Source organism: Pelophylax lessonae (assembly GCF_965119305.1).
Source record: "Pelophylax lessonae genome assembly, chromosome: 5".
Lineage (NCBI taxonomy): Eukaryota > Metazoa > Chordata > Amphibia > Anura > Ranidae > Pelophylax > Pelophylax lessonae.
The window spans coordinates 69,565,262-69,590,517 of NC_138772.1; the positions used below are offsets into that span (position 1 = coordinate 69,565,262).

Sequence of the window (25,256 nt, forward strand, 5' to 3'; positions counted from 1 at the left end):
AGTCTGGCCCCCCTAAAGTCTAAAGGACCGGCTCATTGTTTAGAAAGTTTGAAGACCTGTTTTATGCTAATAAAAAGTAAAACAGAAAAAGTATTTAGGCTGCTCTTGTAGATGTGGTTTCAAAAATGATATCTGTATAAGATTTATATATTAGGGGGGTTGGTGAAATTCTCGCGCTGTCTCTCTAGTTGTTATCTAAATTTTCCCCTTTAATGCTGCAGGTACTGTAATTGGTAACCTACACAATTCAGATATTTATAATTGGGGGAGTACCGCGCTTTAAAGTGCTTAATGTAACATCAATTAAATCATATAAATATGTGAAAAAAGTGTCTTAGTGCTTCTCAATATAATATTCACAAATTGTGTATCACAATGTTCAAAATAAATACAATCAAATATAGATCCTTCAATTCATAAATAATTAGGTGGTAAATTCTACTAAATAAAATTAACCACTTAAGCCTCGGAAGATTTTACCCCCTTCCTGACCAGGGGGTATTTTGCGATTCGGCACTGCGTGACTTTAACGGACAATTGCGCGGTCGTGCGACGCTGTACCTAAACGAATTTGGCGTCCTTTTTTTCCCACAAACAGAGCTTTCTTTTGGCGGTATTTGATCACCTGTGCGATTTTTTTGATCACGCGCTATAAACAAAAAAAGAGTGTAAATTTTGCAAAAATAGCAATATTTTTCCCTTTTTTTTATATGAAATTCCCCCCAAAAAAAATGTAAAAATCAAAATTTTTTAACATTTTCGGCCAATTTGTTTTATGCTACCTATGTTTGGTAAAAAAAATCGCAAAAAGCGTATTTTGATTGGTTTGCGCAAAAGTTATTGCGTTTACTAACTAAGGGAAAGATTTTTGTCATTTTTGTTGTTTTTTTTTTAACGCGTAATGGCGGCGATCTGCGATTTTTTTTGCAGTACTGTGACATTGCGGCGGACAGATCGGACCCTTGACTGACATTTTTGACACTTTTGGGGTTACCAGTGACATTTCTACAGTAATCAGTGCTATATATATGCACTGTTACTGTAAAAATACACTGGTAGTGAATGGGGTTAACTTTATTTGAGAGGGAGGGGCTGTGTGTGTCCCTAGGGGCGTGATTCTAACTGTGATTGGCTGTGGCTTCAGCTGTATGCAGAGTGATCAACGGATCTACATAGTAGATCCATATGATCATCTCTCATACAGAGGGAAGAATGACAGGCAGCTTGTTTACACAAGCTGCCTGACTTTCTCCCTCTCCCCCGCCGATCGCAGAGTGGCCGGCGGACATCGGGTCCTCCGGTCACACGCGCGGGGGGGTCCGTGACCACGCGGGAGCGGGAGCGCGCCTCCGGCGGCGCGCGCTCGTTCCCTAGACCCTCACAAGCTAGTGACGTAGCCCTACGTCACTTTGCCTGTGAGGGGCTGACCGCCGCCGTAGATAGTCGTGCGGCGGTCGGCAAGTGGTTAATCTTACTTAAAATAAAAATACATATACAATATAAAGTGACAAAAAATGTATATAAACTTCTTAATAAGTGACCATCTAATAAAATTATTTTTGTGCTCTTAAATAAGTGGTTTTAATATAAAGTGCTGAAGTGTCCTTTAGATAAATATATAAATATGAGAGATCCCTGGAAGAAGCTGCATGGGCACGCAGCGTAACGCGTAGGAAAAGCCAAACCGGAAGTGACGTATCGGCAAAGAATTGTTTGTTATGCTTTGAACAAGACGGAATACAATGTGAGTGTTACTCTTATTTATTTAATAAAATATACAGGACGTACTTCACTATTTTTGGCCCGCTTTGATTTTTTGGAGATACAAAAGACCGCAAATATCCCCTGGTGTATTGCTGCATATATAAGGGAGAAAAAATTGATAATTCATTATGGTACCTATATGCCAATAAGGAGGAAGGAGTAGTACGCTGAGGCATACAACTTAAGGCTTGTTTTAAAGAGCATTGAGGTGAGCGCTTAGGACACCTAGTGGGCACTGCACAAAAGAGCACCTGCATGTGAAATTTGGATAAGAAGATTTTGCTGATCACGACATATTTATATATTTATCTAAAGGACACTTCAGCACTTTATATTAAAACCACTTATTTAAGAGCACAAAAATAATTTTATTAGATGGTCACTTATTAAGAAGTTTATATACATTTTTTGTCACTTTATATTGTATATGTATTTTTATTTTAAGTAAGATTAATTTTATTTAGTAGAATTTACCACCTAATTATTTATGAATTGAAGGATCTATATTTGATTGTATTTATTTTGAACATTGTGATACACAATTTGTGAATATTATATTGAGAAGCACTAAGACACTTTTTTCACATATTTATATGATTTAATTGATGTTACATTAAGCACTTTAAAGCGCGGTACTCCCCCCAATTATAAAGATTTATATATTGTTACAAAAAGTTTTGTTTTTATTAACAAGGTCATTGTCAGTTACCTGAGAAGTGATGAAAGCTATGCAAATGCACCTGGTATACACACACTGTACTTGGCACGCATTTCAGAGGCTTCCCATTGACAACAATTGAATTAAAAATCGATATTGAACAAGCTGCATTAAAAAAAATAATAATAATCTAACATGAAAGGAAAAAGAACATGCCACTAGTGTACCCAGCCCTGTCAGAATCCATTGATACTAACAACAGTGCAACAAGCTTCAAAATCGTATTTCCAACTTAATACATAAATGCCCAGAATTTGAACTCTAAAGGATAGTAACATGTTTCATTTAGTGTTAATCTTCTATGAGTTTCTTTCTATGAGTTTTCCTGGACAGGAAGTGAGACGTGTTCTAGAATGTATTACCCCCTGCTATACCATATCTTTTTAATACATATGCAGGCAGGGTTTGTCTTGCTGCCTCACTCTATGGGTACTTTTGATTGGTAACCCAAAAAAAGAGACAATCTCACAGCTGTGGTCTCAGCTTCCCTCTGCTTACTTTAGGCAACTATTACAGAGTAATGATCCGCATAGACGAGTACTGCTGCACAGATGCACAGAAGGGGAGCAACTTCACAGAAACCCAAATTAAGCACCAGATGCAGAGATTTTTGCACACAAAGAATAACTCCAGCCAAAATGTAATTTGTTTCTGTTTTGGTGGAGTAATAAAACATTAGAACATCTGTCTGGTTTTAAATGCTGTCTTTATTTGGGAGACTGCTCCTCCTGCTGACAACATTGCCTACCCACTGCAGTATCCATGTGCACTCTGTCTTTATACCATGCCTACTGATATGCCCATAGCAGAAGCTCACCAGATGGCTAACACCTTTACTTTGTAAGCTTGTGAATAGACAGATCAGGGAGGACTTTTTTTTGGTTTGTCTTCCGTTCAGATCTTAAATTTATACTGTATATATATTCAGTACTGTGTAAACGTTGTAGGCAGGTGTGAAGAAATGCTGTAAAGTAATAAGAATCACTTTAAAAAATAGAATACTTTCAAAAATACACTTTGTTACCAAAGATATTGGGATGCCTACCTTTACTTGCACATGAACTTTAAAGGCATCCCAGTCTTGAGTAGGCACACCCTTTGCAGCTATAACAGCTTCAACTCTTACTACCCTCCACCATACACTCCACACCCCTCTCCTGCACATATTGCCCACTGCCATACACTCCATACTCCTCCTCTGCACATACTATCCACCACCAAACACCCCTTACTCCTCTTCTGCACACACTACCCACCGCCATACACTCCACACCCCTCTCCTGCACATACTACCCACCACCATACACACCATACTCCTCTCCTGCACATACTACCCACCTTCATACACTCCACACCCCTCTTCTGCACATACTACCCACCCACCTTCATACACTCCATACTCCTCTTCTGCACATACTACTCACCACTATACACTCTACACCCCTCTCCTGCACATACTACCCACCACCATACGCACCATACTCCTCTTCTGCACATACTACCCACCTTCATACACTCCACACCCCTCTTCTGCACATACTACCCACCTTCATACACTCCATACTCCTCTTCTGCACATACTACTCACCACTATACACTCCACACCCCTCTCCTGCACATACTACCCACCACCATACGCACCATACTCCTCTTCTGCACATACTACCCACCACCATACACTCCATACTCCTCTTCTGCACATACTACTCACCACTATACACTCCATACTCCTCCTCTGCACATACTATCCACCACCAAACACCCCTTACTCCTCTTCTGCACACACTACCCACCGCCATACACTCCACACCCCTCTCCTGCACATACTACCCACCACCATACACACCATACTCCTCTTCTGCACATACTACCCACCTTCATACACTCCACACCCCTCTTCTGCACATACTACCCACCTTCATACACTCCACACCCCTCTTCTGCACATACTACCCACCTTCATACACTCCATACTCCTCTTCTGCACATACTACTCACCACTATACACTCCACACCCCTCTCCTGCACATACTACCCACCACCATACGTACCATACTCCTCTTCTGCACATACTACCCACCTTCATATACTCCACACCCCTCTTCTGCACATACTACCCACCTTCATACACTCCATACTCCTCTTCTGCACATACTACTCACCACTATACACTCCACACCCCTCTCCTGCACATACTACCCACCACCATATGCACCATACTCCTCTTCTGCACATACTACTCACCACTATACACTCCACACCCCGCTTCTGCACATACTACCCACCACCATACACTCCATACTCCTCTTCTGCACATACTACTCACCACTATACACTCCACACCCCTCTCCTGCACATACTAACCACCAACATACACTCCACACCCCTCTTCTGCACATACTACCCACCGCCGTACACTCCACACCCCTCTTCTGCACATACTACCCACCGCCGTACACTCCCCACTATACATTCCCTAATATACATTACTGCATTCTGCACTATGTAATTCATCTCAGACTCTAATAAACCATAACCCCTTTAAGTTACGCCAAATATTTAGCGCAATTTAGGCCACACCCACATTTACGTGTGACACATTTTTTTTTTTTTAATCAATGCCTAGGGCCCACTTTTTATCTTGCACACGGGCCCACTCATTACATGATATACCCCTGTGTATATATATATATCTATATATATATATATATATATATATATATCACTATTCCCATGGGAGCTGCTGGTTACGGATTCCCTTGGGTTACCCATAGCAACAACTTGAAAATATAGCATATTCTAAGTGCTTGGCTCAGTCAGAAAACAGTCCAGGGGTTTGGGTTTTTGTTGTTTAATTTGAGAACTGGGATGAGAGAAGGGATGAGTGGGATACTCCAACTGAACAAACTATGCACAATTGCTGGGACTGCTGAATAAAGCTGAGTGCGACAAGGCCGCTGCTTCACCTTGCCACTAAGTGAAGAAGAATTAGATGAACTGTACTGTACTGTGAATCGCTCTTCAGGGTCCTACTCAGCACCCCCTTTGTCCCTACACTTCAGGGTCCTATACGGCACCCCCTTTAATCTGACACTCTGTGTGAGCTGACCCCTTGATCCTCTGACTTCACTGGAGTGGTCTCCCTTCCTTGGCAGACCCTTTGGCAAGTCCCCTGGTACTCACGGACACTGTTTTTCCCAGGAGAATCTGCCACCAGCTCCACTGTCAGCTCCACTGGATCATCTGCAGCTCAGCTCCACACCTGGTTCACTAGGCCGACTGCCTAAGACCACTTTCTTCATGCAACAGGAGGAGAGACCAGTCGTTAGCCTCCTCCTGGGACTCTGCTTCCCGCCAAAGACGCCCTGTCACATGTCCCCCTGCATTTTATGAGCAATCCCAGGATGCACTGCAAGAGTGCCCACCCACTGGGACTCACCCAAAAGCCAACGTGTCACTGGCTGGGTTTCCTCCACTGTCCAACAAGCTCCCTTATTGGATACAGTGGGGACACTCCCTCAGACCCAGTGAATCACACCTGGAAACATGCAACAGGCAACCAAATAGATCAGGCTCCCCTGATAAGCAGAAGGATTATAAGATGCTTTTACCTAGCACCTACCTAGGAGGGTGCTACATATATAATATATATATAAATATATATATATATATATATATATATAAATATATAGTACTGTGTAAAAGTTTTAGGCAGGTTGGAAGAAATTCTGTAAAGTAAGAATGCTTTAAAAATATATATTTCATTTTTTTTTTTATTAATTTACAAACAGCAAAGTGGACAAACAGAAGAAAACCTAAATCAAATCAATATTTTAGTGTGAGTACCCTTTGGCTTCAAATCCACATACATTTTTACACTTGCACACTTTGTATACTTGCACAAAGTCAGGGATTTTGTAAGATTAGAGTCAGGTGTATGATTAACCAATTATACCAAGAAGGTGCTAATGATCATCAATTTCATATGTAGGTTGAAACAAAGTCATTACCTTAAACATAAACAGCTGTGTATGAGGCTTAAATCTGGGCAAGGAACAGCCAAACTCTGCTGCCAAGGTGAGGTTATGGAAGACAGTTTCATATCACAGGTCATACACCATGGCAAGACTGAGCACAGCAACAAGACACCAGGTAGTTATACTGCATCAGTCTTCGTGTCTTTCCGAGGCAAAGATTTCAAAGCAGACTGGGGTTTCAAGGTGTGTTCCTAAAACTCTTTTTGAAGAAGCATAAAGAAACGTGCAATTGTAGATGCAGTGGTTAAGCAGATGTTAGATAGATGAAAGGCACATCATGCCTACTCCCCTCTGACATCGAAAGATGTCCAGCAGTGCCATTAGCACAGAAGTGACAGAAACCAGTGGGACCCAGGTACACCCATCTACTGTCTGGAGAAGTCTGACCAGAAGTGGTCTTCATGGAAGAATTGTGGCCATAAAACCATACTCCAACGTGATAACAAGGATAAGCGACTGAACTTGCATGAAAACATAAGAACTAAGGTGCAGAAAATGGCAGCAGGTGCTCTGGAATGATGATTTAAAATTTGAAATATTTGGCTGTAGCAGGAGGCAATTCGTCGAAGGGTTGGTGAGCGATACAATGAGTGTTTGCAGGCAACAATGAAGCATGATGGAGGTTCCTTGCAAGTTTGAGGCTGCATTTCTGCAAATGGAGTAGGAGATTTGGTCAGGATCAATGGTGTCCTCAATGCTGAGAAATACAGGCAAATACTTCTTCATCATGCCATACCATCAGGGGGTGATTCTGCAGCAGGACAACAACCTCAAACATACAGCCAATGTCATTAAGTACTATTTTCAGTGTTCTCCGCACTGCATTGAAATTGCAAGACGTTCATGCAAATGGCAGCGGGCGTCAATGTTAAGTTAATGACACCTCAGAGCAGTTCACAAAAAGCAATGCAATTGACAGAATCGGACCACATAGGCGTGAACATCCACGTGATCCAATTCCAGTGTGGGGAAAAAAGGGTCCTGCAACTTTTTTGTGTGGATGCGGTGCAATTTGAGCCATACAAATGGATGGCTCAAATCACACCACACAGACATCGCATGTGATTTGCACAGGAATGTGGTGCACCGCATTAATGTGAACCAAGCCTAAAGGAGAACAAGGAGTCTGGAAGTAATGGTTTGGCCCCCACAGAGTCCTGATCTCAACATCATTGAGTCTAACTGGAATTACATGAAGAGACAGGGAAGATTTGTGGTTTGTTCTCCAAGTTGTTTGGAACAACCTACCTGCTAAGTTGCTTCGAAAACTGTGTGCAAGTGTACCTAGAAGAATTAAAGCTGTTTTGAAGGCAAAGGGTGGTCACACCAAATATTGATTTGATTTGGATTTCTCTTCTGTTTATTTACTTCTTTTTTTTTTTTTTTCTGTAGCACTGCTCCCTAGAGGACTGCTGAGAATTACACTTTCTGGATTCCCCTGGGTTACCTTTAGCAACTGACAGCAGATAAACAGCAATGAAAGTTCTTGGCTCAGTAAATAATCAATCCAGGGGATGTTGTTTTTGTGTGTTTTTTTAGAACTTGGATAGGAGAAGGAATGAGTGGGATACTCCAACTAGTAACTATGCACAATCTTGAGGACAACTGACTGTAGAACTCTGCCACTGTAGATGAAGATATTTAAATGTTCCCGCTTGAATATTCTCTTGAGGGTTAATAACTTGGCACCCCCTTTACTCTCACTGCCTGTGTGCTGACATCCGTCCGCTGACTCTAGCCACTGGAGTGGCCCCCTTCCTGGCAGACCCCTGGGGAGGTTTCTCTGTACTCATGGACACTGTTTTTCCAGAGTCACCGTTGCCTCCAAACCCCACAGTCAGTTTCCACTGGACCTCTGGGTTCAGCCACACTTTCTGGTTCACCAGGCCGACTGCCCGTGACCACCTTCCACAGCTTCAGAAGAGGAGACAGCCCTCACCCTCCTTCTAGGACTTGGTTTCCCACCCAAAGACCCCCTGCCACATGTGTCTTTGGCTTTTATAACGTATCCCAGGATGCACCACTTTCCCTTGCCAACCCACTGAGATAATCACAAAAGCTTGTGTGTCACTGGCTGGGTTTCCTCCACTGTCCAACAGGCCTCCCTATTGGATACAGTAGGGATACTTCTTCAGCCCAGATGAATCACACCCTGGACACATGCAACAGGCCTAACTAGAAACCATGCTCCCTGATAAGCAGACAGAGCAACTATGTTTCACCTGCTACTCCCTTGATAAGCAGGCAGAGCAAATTACACTCCCTACCCAGCACCTATCTAGGAGGGTGCTATATAACTAACTTTGTTAACTGATAAAAATAAACTATTAACGCTTCTATTTCTGAAACTTTCTTAATTTACAGCATTTTTTCACACCTGCCTAATACTTTTGCTGAACACTTGGTGAATTAAACCCAGGTCCTAATCATGAAGGACTGAGGTCGGAGCTTTGTACAGGCCACTTATAGTGGAGTTCCACCCATTTTAGTAACTTTAGATGTATGTAATCCCCTTTAAAACTACTTTTACCAATGGAAACTTTTTTTTTTTTTTGCTAGGAAATACCTTTTTTTCTTCTTTATTCATCCTCACTTCCGTGTCCGGCCGCCGATCGGTGATTACGTCATTCGGCGATTCGCAAGGGCTGCTGGGATGTATCTCATGGGATGAAATCTCGCATTATTACACAGGTGTCCTGAGCTGTACTGTATGTATTGGATTGAGTCCGTGCTCTGCCCCGCCTCCGCCCCACCTCCTCTCAGTGAGCTCTACGGGATATAATGCTTTCAGTCCTCGTTCACTGAGAGGAGGCGAGGCGGAGGCGGAGCAGAGCACGGACTCAATCCAATACATATGAGTACAGCTCACTGAGAGGAGGCGGGGCGGAGCACGGACTCAATCCAATACATACGAGTACAGCTCAGGACTCCTGAGTAATAATGCGAGATTTCATCCCATGAGATTTCATGAGATACATCCCAGCAGCCCTTGCGAATCGCCGAATGACGTAATTGCCCGATCGGCGACCGGACCCGGAAGTAAGGATGAATAAAGAAGAAAAAAAGGTATTTCCTCGCAAAAAAAAAAAAGTTTCCATTGGTAAAAGTAGTTTTAAATGGGATTACATATATCTATGTAATCCAAGTTATTAAAATGGGTGAAACTCCACTTTAACTTCTTTCACACTAGACTTGTCAAACTATGTCTTCATGGAGCCAGATTTGTACATACAGACACAGTCATGCTGGAATAGAAACGGCTACCACTAGGTTGGAAGTATACCATCATCCTAAATGAACAGCACCCATCGCCGAAAACATGTAAACTGTAATATTTTAACGAATGTATATTCAATTAAAGAGAAAATAAATATTTTTTAGTTCTAAACAAAATTAGTTAATAAAAAATATATGTAAAACAAAATAAAAAAAAAAACCCACTATGCATTCCCTTTAAGAAGAACGCACCGGTAACAACAAGCGATGTAAGTCAGGTAAGCTGTTCCAAAACCAGGGCTATATTTCATTTAAATTTTAAATCAACTTGTTCATAATTTTCACACCCTGTTGAACAGCACTGAAGCAAGTGCTGAGATGAAAAATGGCAATTCCTTTGTGAAATTAAGTAAATGTACTAAGCCAGAATGAGCTAATCCCTTAATAGACTTATAGGAAATCGTACATCCAATAGGCGCAGATGAACCTGCTTCAGAGAGGGGCACAGCAGCGGTTGGCATCAGTAAATCATGCATTCATCTCGCTGCTTTCATAGCAAGGTGATTTTATTCTAAATTACTGAGTACATATTGGATGTCTCACAGGTGTCTAACTATTAAAAGCCGCCATTATTTTGCATGCGCTTAGGTCCTTACACTGATTTACCTGGCAGCTGCAGCTTCACACAGCAGAATACCAGCGGTGATTTGGGATGCAACCTCTCACAAGACAAGACTGATGATTTTGATTGGACCGTGGTGGAAAGAGGTATTCGGCTAAATACAGATCACACACCAGGTAAGTGGATTATACATATAAAGTAGGCTCACAGTCAAGCCTTTTTTATTTACCGTATTTATTATCGAGAAAGTTAGTATTAATAGCTTGGTTAACTTTTATTGCTGTCTGTATCCCTGCCTAAAAGATTTCCTCTCACTTTCTGTGCCAGAAACTTGAGAAGAAGTTTGAGGAAATGTTCCAAAATTTAAAGGGTATCTCTACTTTGTGGGGAAAAAAAATAGCAAATAAAGAAAAAACAATATAGGGTATACAATTGTGACACAAATCATATTGTAATTGAATGTTATTAAAAATTACCTTTCCTTTTCAATCTGCATCTGTTGTATTTTATGAAATTGCAATGCAATATGGCTTCCTGGAGGTGTTCTGTACACAGAATGTATACTGACCACACCCCAGAAACATCATTTCCTGCTTGTGTGATTGGCTCACCAATTTTCCCAGAAGTCTGCCTAAGATACAAGTCAGATTTCTGGCATCCCATGCAACAAAAATTTCATTTTTGGTGAGATATTCCCAATAGGAACATGTCTAAAGGAATGCAGGCCCATCAAATTTCCTCATTAGAGCCCACTCCCATTTGACCCACTCAGCACAGAAGAACAGAAGAACAAACAATGATTTCTTCAGAATAACAAAAGGTAAGAATTTGCAACAAAGTTTGTGAAAATCCTTGTAATGTACAGAGATCACCCAGAGGGGAATGTTTTTTTTCTCAACAAAAGTGCAGTTGCGCTTTAAGGGAAATCCTAATTTTGACAGTTATCCCTGGGACAAACAACCCTTAGAGATTTCCCTTCTATTCCTATTCCAGTGACAACTGTTACAATTATTTTAAAGGTAGAAGAAAGGTAAATAGACCCTATGCGCTGACCATCGACCAGATGTAGTAGGAAATGTGAGATAATAAAAAGAGTAAGAGTAGATGGAATAAAAAGGGGCTCATAGATTAGCAGCTAATTCCTAGCAGTGTCTCAACATACATATATTAAGGTAAAAAAATAGAATAAGATCGGCGCTCAATCTCCCCCAATTTAGTAAAACAACAGAGATAAATAGTAATGATTTTAAAACCAAGCAAAGCAGCTGCAAAAATTATTGCACAATAGTAAAGATGTATGTGGTAATAATAACGTGCAAATTATGCAATAAATAGGTAGACAAAAAATACTAAAATATATATAGAAGTGAAATAAAATAACAAAGTAATACAGTGCGTGGTGAAATGTGTATAATTACACAGATTGGCGTGAAAGAAAAGTGAAAAATATTGGGTCACTGACAAAACAGTGATGAAAATATAAAGTGCACCGTGCTTTAAAAATCAGGTAAAAACCAATATGGAGCAGAAAAAATAATAATAATAGAACTACTCACACTATAAAAGGGATATTGTGCACAATATAAAAGATCAAAGTGATAGAGAAGTGACAATAAATAGTCAAATATAAAACCATTTATAAACCCCCAAAGAAATGCTTGGGTAAAATATCTGTGCAAAAATGGATAAAGGTAAAAAACTGTAGAAAAAAGTTCATCAGTTCATAAAGAACATCAAAGTTCATAAAGAAAGTGCTGGTGAGGAAATAATTCCAGAAGTGCGGGAAAACTCCTTATAGTGCGGAAAACCAATTTACACTGTGGTGGTGAGCTAAGATCATTAAATGAGTGAAATGGCCGCTCACCTCCAAAACACTCAAAATGAGCGTTTGTACCAAAGGTAACAGGATATCCACTGTAGAAATAGGGGTCCAATAATGGTTCCTTTAAGAGCAGGCTCCTCTAGTCCTTATTGGAAAGCCAGTATCGACATCAAGGGGTGAAATCCTAAATAAGGTTTGGAGCTCAAACCCATGATAAAGGGAGGCACTTCATGGTGTAGTACGTTCAATGTAACATTTATTTGGCAGCGGCTAGGCAGCGAGATTCAGGGACTTCCGGTATCGGCCGAGGATCGGAAGTGATGTCAGATGCTTCTCCCGACTAGTTGCGTCACAGCAGGAATGTGACTTTCTGAAGGGATCTCTTGAGAAAGTCACATTCCTGCTGTGACGCAACTAGTCGGGAGAAGCGCCTGACGTCACTTCCGGTCCTCGGCCGAGACCGGAAGTCCCTGAATCTCACTGCCTAGCCGCTGCCACGCTACTTTTATGCTGTTTGTACCTTACAAAATGTGAGTGCATCATTTTATTTGTATCCAAATAAATGTTACATTGAGCGTACTACACCATGAAGTGCCTCCCTTTATTATGGGTTTGAGCTCCAAACCTTATTTAGGATTTCACCCCTTGATGTCGATACTGGCTTTCCAATAAGGACTAGAGGAGCCTGCTCTTAAAGGAACCATTATTGGACCCCTATTTCTACAGTGGATATCCTGTTACCTTTGGTACAAACGCTCATTTTGAGTGTTTTGGAGGTGAGCGGCCATTTCACTCATTTGAGCATCTTAGCTCACCACCACAGTGTAAATTGGTTTCCCGCACTATAAGGAGTTTCCCCGCACTTCTGGCATTATTTCCTCACCAGCACTTTCTTTATAAACTTTGATGTTCTTTATGAACTGATGAACTTTTTTCTACAGTTTTTTACCTTTATCCATTTTTGCACAGATATTTTACCCAAGCATTTGTTTGGGGGTTTATGATTGGTTTTATATTTGACTATTTATTGTCACTTCTCTATCACTTTGATCTTTTATATTGTGCACAATATCCCTTTTATAGTGTGAGTAGTTCTATTATTATTATTTTTTCTGCTCCATATTGGTTTTTGCCTGATTTTTAAAGCACGGTGCACTTTATATTTTCATCACTGTTTTGTCAGTGACCCAATATTTTTAATTTTTCTTTCACGCCAATCTGTGTAATTATACACATTTCACCACGCACTGTATCACTTTGTGATTTTATTTCACTTCTATATATATTTTAGTATTTTTTGTCTACCTATTTATTGCATAATTTGCACGTTATTATTACCACATACATCTTTACTATTGTGCAATAATTTTGCAGTTGCTTTGCTTGGTTTTAAAATCATTACTATTTATCTCTGTTATTTTACTAAATTGGGGGTGATTGAGCGCCAATTTTATTCAATTTTTTTATTTTAAGGGTAGGTTTCCCAGTTTGGTGACACAAACCTACAATCTATCAAAAACTAAATAAAAAAAAAAACGTGTTTGCATTTCCATATTAAAGGTAAATTTTCCTGTAAGCGTGACAGTCTACATCAGGGATCCCCAAACTACGGCCCTCCAGCTGTTGCAGAACTACACATCCCATGACGCATTGCAAAACTCTGACATTCGCAGACATGACTAGGTATGATGGGAATTGTAGTTCCTGAACAACTGAAGGGCCATAGTTTAAAGACCCCTGGTCCACATCCTAAAGATGGATACCGGGGACAAAAAATCTTTACCCATGAATTGGGTCTACTTCACTTGTAAAATAGTCAACTGCTTGTTTTGCCTAGGGGATGATGAACGAAATTATATACTTACCTTATTCTTCACTCCAACAGGCTGCCTCCTTTCCATATAACTGGAGACTCCCAAAGCAAATGGCAATATTCCCATCAGTATAAACATTTGTTAGCACACCACAGATTTTCAGATTACGCTCAAATTTTTTTTTTTAAAGAATGATCCCAGCAGAGAAGTGCAACATTTTAGAACCAGAGAGGAGCCCTTTGTCAGGAATGTCTTATGAAGGGCTCCTGTACAGCATTGAAACTTTGCACTATTTTGCTGCGATGTGATCAATCTTCAATAAAAAACATTTGGACGTTATCTGTAGATCCATGTTGTGCTAACAAATGTTTACACTGGTCTTCCAAAACCTCTTACCTTTGGAGCCCAAGGTTTCTAATGTTATTCAGTCAGGTATCAGTCAGGTATTGTACAGGAGGATGTCAAGGGCCTACTCACAACCCGACACATCAGACTGCCTGCAGGAGGATCGGGGGATAAGGTATATCACTTTGTTTATAATCCCCTAGGCAGGTAACCCTTACAGTGAGAAGAATTTTTATTCCCAGAGTTAAAGTATAACTAAAGTCCAAACCTTTTCTTTTATTTTGGATAAAGTGGAGAGAGATTAGAACACTTGTGGGGTTTATGATTGCTGTCTGGCCACCATTAGGGAAATGCACCCTCTCTATTTGTCCTGTTTACCATTATCTTTGAAAGTAAAAGAAAATCCCATATTTTTGGTTGTACCCAGAAAAGTAATAGAGGGGAAATCTTCCAATGGGGACACTAGTTGTAGATAACTTGGGGGTTCCCAAGGGATTTCCTTAATTTGCAGGGATTTCCTCTCACTTCCTGTTTTGGCTATGGGACAGGAAGTGAAGGTAAATCTCCCAAATAGGGCACAGATGGCAAAAAAATAAAACAGGGTGATAACCATACTTTACTCTATTCAAAATGGAAAAAAAAAGTTTTTCCTATAGTTATTTATTTAATTTTGGATAGAGCGGGGAAAGTTTAGAACCCCTGTAGGTCTTTACTCCTCTGTGGGGCTCTAAAGGGTATTACTGAGATCCCCCACTGTCACAGTTTCCATGGCTTTACCTAATAAGTGGAAGTGGAGTAAAATCTCCCAAAGCAACATAGACAGAATTAACCCAGTAAGCTTCAAAAATCCTTCTTTACTCTCTCGAAAAATCTAAAAAATGTTTGGGCTGGATGAACACTTTAAAATAAATATTGCGTGTAACTGTTTTTAAAAAATGTGTTTCTATAAATTGTGCATATTTATGAATATACATCAAACAGCCGTATGTGCTTGTTTTATATTAGCACCATGTAAGTTTTCAGCGCTATATACCTGTAAGAAATATATAAAATATTTATTGCCATCTTTTGCATTACCTTAGCATCACTGATAGTGAAGAGTGGGAGTAGAAGGGCCAAAGCTCAACATTCTATACTGAAGTCTACAATTAGGATAGGTTAGCATCAGTGTTGGGGTAGTTACTCAAAAAATGTAACTAGTTACTAGTTACTTCTGTAAATCGTAACGAAATTACTTTACTAGTTACTGCATTTGAAAAGTAACTTCACTACTTATTACTTTACTGTCTTCTTTCTTAATTGACCGTGTAGAAGAAGATACATGACACTCTTTCTGCATAGAGTTTATTGTATAAACACAGGCTTTGGGAAACATGAGAACAAAACCTGAAAAAACTGAATAAAACATAAAATGCAACAAAAAGTCATAAACTTCATCCCTCTCTTTTCTTCGAAATAAGGATTGTATCGCACGGCTTGGGTAACGTAGGAAAGCGCTTTCCTATAGCCTAGTAAAGTAGTGTAGTTACCAATATTAGTATTGTAACTAGTTACGTTACTTCATTACCAAAAAAAGTAATGTAGTTACTGTAATCCGTTACTTTGTAACTAGTTACCCCCAACACTGGTTAGCATCACTAACCAGTAGGTGCAGAGAATAGGAGGGGGTTGGCCTAAGATTGTTTTTTTTTTTTTCAAAATAGAGCACCTTCAGTTTCTGGGCTTCTGCAGTGACCAAAGAATAAATCTAAACGTGTGTGTTGGCAACTTTAACTTCCTTGTATGAACTTTTTTTTGGTTTATGGTAAACACAGGTTAACTATTAGTAAAATGAAGTGGACTTTCTGACTTTGGTAAATAGAACTATATTTTTAGCCTAAAAAATTTAACTTGAATACTTTCTGTTAATATAGTTTCTGCAAAGATTTGACAATCTGCAGCACCTAGGTTGTTAAATCAGCCCCTTGTGTTTCAACGTAGACTAATGAAAGTTGTAATGTTCCTTGTTCTTGGGGTTTAATTAGTTATCTGAACTCTTAATGAATAAAGATGGAAGTACAGAACATTCTACTGGACTGGAGTACACCGTGTCTTTCCATCTGTTTCCATCTGTATCTGTATTTGGATCACATACAGGTTTCAGACCTTTGGAGTGTAAAAGTGTGTCCTTGAGAACTAATTAATGGAAGGCAGTTGTAAGCTGCATAGGCCTTATTAGCCATGTCTATCTATACACTCTCCAAAAATGTGTACAAAGCTGAGGTCTCTTGATGCTAAGTATTTGTAGTTTTGGTTGCAGTCAAGGAAAATGTAAGATGCCAAAAAAGTAGAAATAAATACTAATGCCAACACTAAGGCTCCCGTCACACTAGTGCAATTTCAGACTTGAATCTTACAGAATTGAATGACAATGGAAATCATATTGTTTCCAATGGTACCTATTCACATCAATGCGACTCACATTGGGGTAGATATACTAAAACTGGAGAGTGCAAAATCTGGCGCATCCCTGCATAGAAGCCAATCAGGTTCCAGGTTTTATTGTCAAAGCCTAATTGAACAAGTTGAAGTTAGAAGCTGATTGGCTACCATGCACAGCTGCACCAGATTTTGCACTCTCCAGTCTTAGTAAATAAACCCCAGTGTGAGTTTGGAAAAGGTTCCTGTTCTACTTTGGTGAGATCCCATAGAATATGAAGACTGTATGAAAGTTGCATCTAAGTTGCACTACATATTCACACTGAAAGTAGGATCGCAGGTGTGAACCTAGCCTTAAAACGGAGTTCCACCCAAAAGTGGAACTTCCGTTTTAGGTAGTCCTAACCCCCCTGAAATGCCATATTTGGGATGTAATTTTTTTTGGGGGGGGGGGCGGGTACCTAGTTTTGACAGGTACCCGCTCCCACTTCTGCTCGGAGTGCCGTGGCGCCCTGAGCAGAAGTTTTCCTCTCCCCCTCCCTCCCTCCCTGCAATCTTCTGGGACATGTCAGAGGTCCCAGAAGATTGCTGGCCAATCAAGACGCGCAGCGCAACTCGCACATGCGCAGTGCGTACCCAGCTATAAGGCCGCAAGCTGTCACAGCCGGGTGCCCACACCAGTGATGCCGGCGCCACCGAGACCAGAGAGAGAGGATCGAGGCTTCGGGCGGTCGCATCGCTGGACCGTGGGATAGGTGAGTGTGTTTATTAAAAGTCAGCAGCTACACTTTTTGTAGCTGCTGACTTTTAATAAACACCGAAAAGCCTGGAACTCCCCTTTAATGTTTGTTATGAAGTCTGGTAAAGTGTTAATAATGATAAAAAGGTAGCAGAAAAATAACACTGTTACCCAGCTACCCTACCCAAATATGCTGCCACATCTCCATGTTATTGATATGTAAGCCACCAAGATACATGTATATAACCACAGATCATACCTGGGAAATCCTTATCCCCCAGCTCATCAGCTATGATGATCTATAGAGATGTATAAGATGAACCCACCAACCAAAGCCCCAATACTTCCTTGCAATAGATAGCACTGTTGTAGCTTGCCATATACCCTCTTAAATTTTCTAAATATTTTTTAAAGCTACAGCCACAAAGAAAACATAGAAGATGACAAATTAGTTTACAACATGCACTAGTGAGGCTCATGTTGTGTTTCTGGGACAAAGATTGGGGCAGAGAGGAATGGGAGCCTATACCCTCTCATCTTCCTTCTCCTTCTATCCTTCTCCCTAATTTGTGGTGCAGCTAATCATTATGTCAGAATATTTAATCTGTCAGAATCAAAATACGCTTATTGCAATTTGTGTTTACCAAAAATATGTAGCAGAAAACAAATTGGCCTAAAAATTTTGATTTTTTAATTTTTTTTTTTGAGAATGTTATACAGCAGAATGTGAAAAATATTGTTTTTTTTTTTTTTTTTCAGAATTGTCGCTCTTTTTTTGTTCATAGCGCAAAATATAAAAAAGGCACAGGTGATCAAATAACATTAAAAGAAAGCTCTACTTGTGGGAAAAAAAAGGACATCCATTTCATTTGGGTACAGCGTCGCACGACCGTGCAATTGTCCGTTAAAGTAACGCAGTGCCGAATCACAAAATAGGGCCTGGTCAGGAAGGGGGCAAATCCTTCCAGTCTTAAAGTGGTTAAGTAAAACTTCCAGGTCTTGTTCCTCCACAAGCCTGTGACTGGACAGTGAAAGGAGAAGCAGAACACTGACTAGCTCATCTCCCTCTTATTCTGTTCTCTCCTATCAGCATACTCGAAGTTAGCACATCAGTACTGTGGGACTGTGAACCTCGCGCTTGTGGTATGTGAGTAAATACAATATGGTGTGTTAACTTATGTTAGCTGCCTGCTGCAAGAAAAAGTGCTAGTGCTTTTTAGGAGTGTTGGTCAGTGTTTGCAGCGCTGCTAAAATTGACTAAATTCAGTAAATCAATATACAACAATTCTGTGCAAATCAAGTGCAATAAATACCATCTATGAAAAAATTGATATTGTGCAAAATATATGCTGTGCAATGACTGTGCAAAAAAGCAATATTAAAATCATGTAATAAAGTGCAAACTCAGTGCAATATAAAAGTCCATACAACAGTCCTGCAATAGAAAATATTTATTTATTTATATTGCACTGAGTTTGCACTTTATTATATGATTTTAATATTGCTTTTTTGCACAGTCATTGCACAGCATATATTTTGCACAATATCAATTTTTTCATAGATGGTATTTATTGCACTTGATTTGCACAGAATTGTTATATCATGATTTACTGAATTTAGTCAATTTTAGCAGTGCTGCAAACACTGACCAACACAGCACATCAGTACTGATTGGCTCTTTGTGCTGCTTCTCCTTCTCTCAGTCTGAGCTGTGCTGTACAGGGACTGCAAGAGGCTGATACAAGCTCAGGTTCAGGCATATATACTGCTTGCAAAAAATACCTTTAAATATGTATGAGAGAGTACAAAGCTGCTATAATGTGAGTCTTTATATTTTCCTGGAGTTTAGTTTCAATAAAACTGAACATTGCGGAAATGTAGCTGCTTCAAAGCACATGGAAATGTTTGCTACACTGTTAGTAAATGACTGTATTACACAACATGGAATAAAAAAAATAGGAAAGAAAAAAAAAAAACACATAAACACAAAACTACTGATTTAGTTTGAAAACACTGAAGATTGCTGGGAAAACATGAAAAGAAAACAACTGGCTTCTCCCATAATGCACCAAAGTCAATGTCACCGTATTATCAAGCTAATTGTAAATTGTCCTTCAAAGGATTACCTTGCTTTGAAGTCAGAAGCTTCAAAAATACAAAAGGGCTGGAGTGATTTTAAATGAAGAAATATATGGGCCGTATTGATGTTTGGCGTTTATAGAGCCAACATTGCACATACCACTTGGAAATACATTTTAGTGACTAAGTAGCTTTGTAATGTAAAGTATCAGTCTGTGCGGGAAAAACTTTAGGAAAGGAGGCTCCTTTTTTTAAAAAGTTACTTTATGAAAGTGGACCTGTCATAAAAAAATTGCATCTAATATTGTCATTTATTTTACTTCCTTAGCTATTTACATTTTGGTAAAACCGTATGTTCTCCAGTAAAGACCATTCCTTGCCTATTGCATGCTGCTGACTGCAGCCAGGCAATTTTGTATGCCGTTTATTAACCACCTCAATACTGGCCACTTAAACCCCCTTCCTTCCCAGACCAATTTTCAGCTTTTAGCGCTGTTGCATTTTGAATGACAATTGCATGGTCATGCAACACTGTACCTAAACCAAATTTATGTCATTTTTCCCCCACAAATAGAGCTTTCTTTTGGTGGTATTTGATCACCGCCAGGTTTTTTCTTTTTTGGTGCATAAATAAAAAAAGACAGAAAAGTTTGAAAAAAAAAAAAGTTTTTTCGTTTAGGTTATAAAATTTCGTAAATAGATACGTTTTTTTCCTGCACTGATGAGCACTGATGACGCCGCACTGACAGGCACTGATGAGGAGACACTGATGGGGTGGCACTGATGGGGTGGCACTGATGGGGTGGCACTGATATGCAGCACTGATGGGCACTGATAGGTAGCACTGATATGCAGCACTGATGGGCACTGATATGTGGCACTGATAGATAGCACTGATATGCAGCATTGGTGGGCACTGATAGGCAGCGCTGATGGGCACTGATAGGCAGCACTGATGGGGACTGATCGGCGGCACTGATGGGCACCGATGGGCACTGATAGGCGGCACTGATGGGCACTGATAGGTGGCACTGATGGGCGGCACTGATGGGGGGCACTGATGGGCACTGATAGGCAGCACTGGTGGGCAATAATGGGCACTGGTGGGTGGCACTGATAGATGGCAATAACGGGCACTGGTGGGCAGCACTGATAGATGGCATTGGTGGGCAGCACTGATAGGGGGGCACCACTGGCAGGCTCTCTGAGCCCTGTTTGCCATCCCTGGTGGCCATGGTGGGCATCCCTGGTGGTCATGGGTGGGCATCCCTGGTGGCTCTAGTGGCACCCCTCCCCCCAGGGCTGCACTGGTAATCAATCATCTGATTACCAGCACAGACCCCCCCCTGTGATCAGTGAGTAATTAGAAATACTCACTGATCACCCCGGCTGCAGAATAGATCCTCTCCTCTTCTCCTCAGTGACAGTATCTGTCAGGAGGAGAAGAGATTGAAGCCGTTACAATGGCTGTATTTACATTGCATGACGGCTGTGATTGGACACAGCCGTCATGTGATCAGGAGGGCCAATCACAGGGCCCTCCTGCCGAGTCTTGTTGCTCTGTGTCCGAGGGACACAGGCACATCGAGATCGCGCCGCTGCGCGTGCCCGCGGCGGCGCAATCTCTCTCCTTCTGAAGGACGTTCCGGAACGTCCGATCAGAAGGAGGAGACTCCCACCCGGCCGTATATTTACAATGGCCCGGGTGGGAGGTGGTTAAAGGAGATATCTGCTGAGAAAAATGCAGGGTTTGATGACCTCCTCCTAAAACTGTTAGCAGCATGGCGTCATGCAAGCACATAACAAGTTATTTCAAAACTTCTGATATGTTTACCTGTCTCATGTTAGTGACTCAGAATGTATTCAAACCAGTGGATCAGCACAGTAAAGAAGGCTCTTAGGGTAGGGTGACCAGACGTCCCCGGATTGAGGACACTGTCCCCGGTCCAAGTCTGTTCCCAGTTTTGTCCCTGGATTTAGGGTCGGATTAATGTAGACAGGGCATCCCATGCTGGCTGAGAAACAGGCTGGTGGCTCAGATGCTGACGCCCCCTGCTGGACGATCTCACTGCCACTCCTGCTGCTGTTCATTGGAGGAGAGGCAGAGCCAAAAATTGACTGTGTGGAGGGCTGAAAATGGGAAATGAGTAGATGGGGGAGGGGGGTCTGTTTGTACACAGATAAAGGGCAGTGGGGGAGCGGGGGTCAGAGCTGATGCAGCTGCATGGAGAGATAGAGAGTTTAGCTGTTGTGGGGGAAGGGCTAAGGGATGGCTGCAGAGATAATCTGTGAGAGGAGGGTGCAGAGATGATCTATGGATGTGGGGGCAGAAGAGTCCTCTGTGCATAGCAAACCTCTGAACCCTGTACTCTATGTCTAACACCCTCCTGTATATTATGTAATCCTGTGCCCAGTGCTTTGTGTATTAAGCAATTCTGTGCCCAGTGCTCTGTGTATTAAGCAGTCCTGTGCCCAATGCTCTGTGTATTATGCAGTCCTGTACCCAGCGCTCTGTGTATTATGTAGTCCTGTGGTCAGTGCCAGAGCTTTAAGTGGGCCGGTATGCACTGGTACTCAGTACCGCCACTTCCAAATATGGCTCTTGAACATACCGCCACCTCTCCGTGCGCCTTAGCATACCAGTACGCTCATTTTGGACATCTGCGCCCTCAATTTCCCACTCCAGAGCCAGACCAGTCACCACCAGTGAGTTCCCCTGCTCCGGAGTCCCAGCCCAGGCCAGGGGGGGGGGGTGCTCTGTGGGGACCCTGATGTGGGGTGGGGGGGGCGAAAAAAATGTATAGGCTATAATAGAGTACCAGCACCTCTTTTGGGCCACTTAAAGCACTGGTCAGTGCTCTGTGTATTATGCAGTCCTGTGCCCAGCGCTCTGTGTATTATGCAGTCCTGTGCCCAGCACTCTGTGTATTATGTAGTCCTGTGCCCAGCGCTCTGTGTATTATGTAGTCCTGTGCCCAGCACTCTGTGTAGTATGCAGTCCTGTGCCATTTGCCAATAAAAAATAAATAAATATGTCACCGGATTTCATTTTAAAAATCTGGTCACCATATCTTAGGGCCTACTTACATTTGTGTTTATGTCACATGTTGCTGTGCATTACTTTAAAGGGTAACTCCACTTTCGTGGGGGGAAAAAATATCAAATAAAGAAAAACAATATAGCGTATACAATTGCGACACAAATCATATTGTAATTGAATGTTATTTACCTACCTTTCCTTTTCAATCCGTTTCAATCTGCTGCTGTTGTAAATTTCTGAAATGCAATGCAATATGGCTACCTGGAGCTGTTCTGTACACAGAATGTATACTGACCACACCCCAGAAACATAATTTCCTGCTTGTGCGATTGGCTCACCAATTTTCCCAGAAGTCTGCCTAAGATACAAGTCAGATTTCTGGCATCCCCTGCAACAACATTTAACAGGTTTTGACATGTGTTGTGGTAATGCCTGTGTTAAGGCAAATCATAGATGTGAATGGCCCTCAAAGGTTCAAAAGATATCCTTGTTTCTCCAAATACAGGTTCCCTTTACAGTAGCCCACAGTTTATGGTTTGGTGGTTATGTCATTTGTAATGTCAGCAATCCCCAGTCTCCCAAGCCCCATGTGTTTCATACCTCCCAACTTTCTGAGATGGGAATGAGGGACACCTATGAGCAAAAGTATGTAGGCATAGGACACACCCCCTGCCACGCCCCTGTTAAAGGAGAATTGTGCTAAAAAAAAAATGATTTGTTAAACTCAAAATTGCTTTTTTACCACTACTATTCCTTTATACTGGCTTTTGGAATTTACAAATTCAGCAATGTAGAAATTGGATGAAAGGTTTAGCACTGGGAAACGCTTTTTGATAGATATGTATTTTATATACAACTATATAGATCAGACCAAAATGAGGGACAAAGAAGGAGGAAAGAGGGACAGCTGGACTTTGTTCTGAATGAGGGACAGTCCCTTGAAATTAGGTTTTGATTTGTGTCTGAAACCTCAGAAGCAGTGGCGTCAGCAGGGGGGACTGACCGGGGCTATAGCCCCGAGTGTGCCCGCAAAAAGCCACGGGTCTCGTGTGGATGATTTACAGTTATTATCCCCGAGTGTCCACTGTCTAATATACTTCCCCTCTCCTGCCTGGCCTGCCAAACTGGTTGCTTGTATCGCCTGGCGTCTAGCAACCAGTGATGTCACTCGTCACGTGACAACAGCAGCCAGCAGGAGAGGCTCTCATTGCACAGATCAGAGGAGGATTTTAAATGCCTCCTTGTCGCGTAGAATCGGCTCTGCCTCCACCCACCTCCCTCTTCTTCCGGCTGCAGTTGAGAGGTGGCAGTGGCGATGGCAGCGGTGGCAGCAGAGGGAGGAAGGTGAGTGCTCGAGCAAGGTCCCCCTTTTTGACTGTATAGGAGGGGGATGGGGCAGCTTCATATAGAGGATTTGATCTTTCTATATATTTCCTGCAGTCGCTGGATGCATGATTCTCCTCCACTCCCTTCTGCAGGCATTCAGCGGCTGCAGGAGGAATATGGAAAGATCAATTCCTCTATATGCAGCTGCCCCATACCCCTCCTATACAACTTCTTTTGCTGGCCGGGCCCCCCCAGTGCTGTCTAGCACCCCCCACACTTTCCAACATCCCCACCAAGTGCTCTTCAGCCCCCCTCTCTCCCCTCCCCTGCGTTTCCCTGCCCCCCCAGTACTCCCTGCCCCCCACCCCAGTGCTCTCCAAACCCTGTGCTTTCCAACCCCCCTGCAATGCTTTCCAACTCCCCCTCTTATTTCTTTCCAGTCCCCCCCTAATGCTCTCCTGTCACCCCCCCCCTCCTGCCCTGTAGCTTCTCCAGTGCTCTCCGGCCCCCCTAGTGATTTTCTATCTTCTATCATAACTAAGGTCTCTGACCATCTCTTGTATCATGTCCCCAGTCTCTGACCATCTCCTGTATCATGTCCCCAGTCTCTGACAATCTCGTGTATGATGTCCTCAGTCTCTAACCATCTCTTTTGTCACGTCTGCAGTCTCTAACCATCTGTTTCATCTCTGCAGTCTCTGACCATCTCTTGCATTATGTTCTCAGTCTCTGACCATCTCTTTTGTCGTGTCTGCAGTCTCTGACCATCTCCTGTATCATATCTGCAGTCTGACCATCTCCTGTATCATGTCCACAGTCTCTGACAATCTCCTGTATGATGTCCTCAGTCTCTAACCATCTCTTTTGTCACGTCAGTCTCTGACCATCTCTTTTGTCGTGTCTGCAGTCTCTGACCATCTCCTGTATCATATCTGCAGTCTGACCATCTCTTGTATCATGTCTGCAGTCTCTGACCATCTCTTGTATCACGTCTGCAGTCTCTGACCATCTCTTGTATCACGTCCGCAGTCTCTGACCATCTCTTGTATCACGTCTGCAGTCTCTGACCATCTCCTGTACGATGTGCTCAGTCTCTAACCATCTCTTTTGTCACGTCTTCAGTCTCTGACTATCTCTTTTGTCACGTCTGCAGTCTCTGACCATCTCTTTTGTCACGTCTGCAGTCTCTGACCATCTCTTTTGTCACGTCTACAGTCTCAGGCCATCTCTTGTATAATGTCTGCAGTCTCTGACCATCTCTTGTATCACGTACACAGTCTCTGACCATCTCTTGTATCATGTCCTCAGTCTCTGAC

General features: G+C 41.8%; 1 protein-coding gene across 1 annotated transcript in view; it reads left to right on the forward strand.

Annotated features, from left to right (window-relative positions):
- Nucleotides 1–25,256, forward strand: part of MALRD1 (MAM and LDL receptor class A domain containing 1) — a 558,112-nt gene that overhangs the window by 358,997 nt on the left and 173,859 nt on the right. Inside the window, exon 25 of the mRNA XM_082259425.1 lies at nucleotides 10,384–10,533. Within this exon, the coding sequence (XP_082115551.1) occupies nucleotides 10,384–10,533 (150 nt within the window). The remainder of the gene's footprint in view (nucleotides 1–10,383; nucleotides 10,534–25,256) is intronic.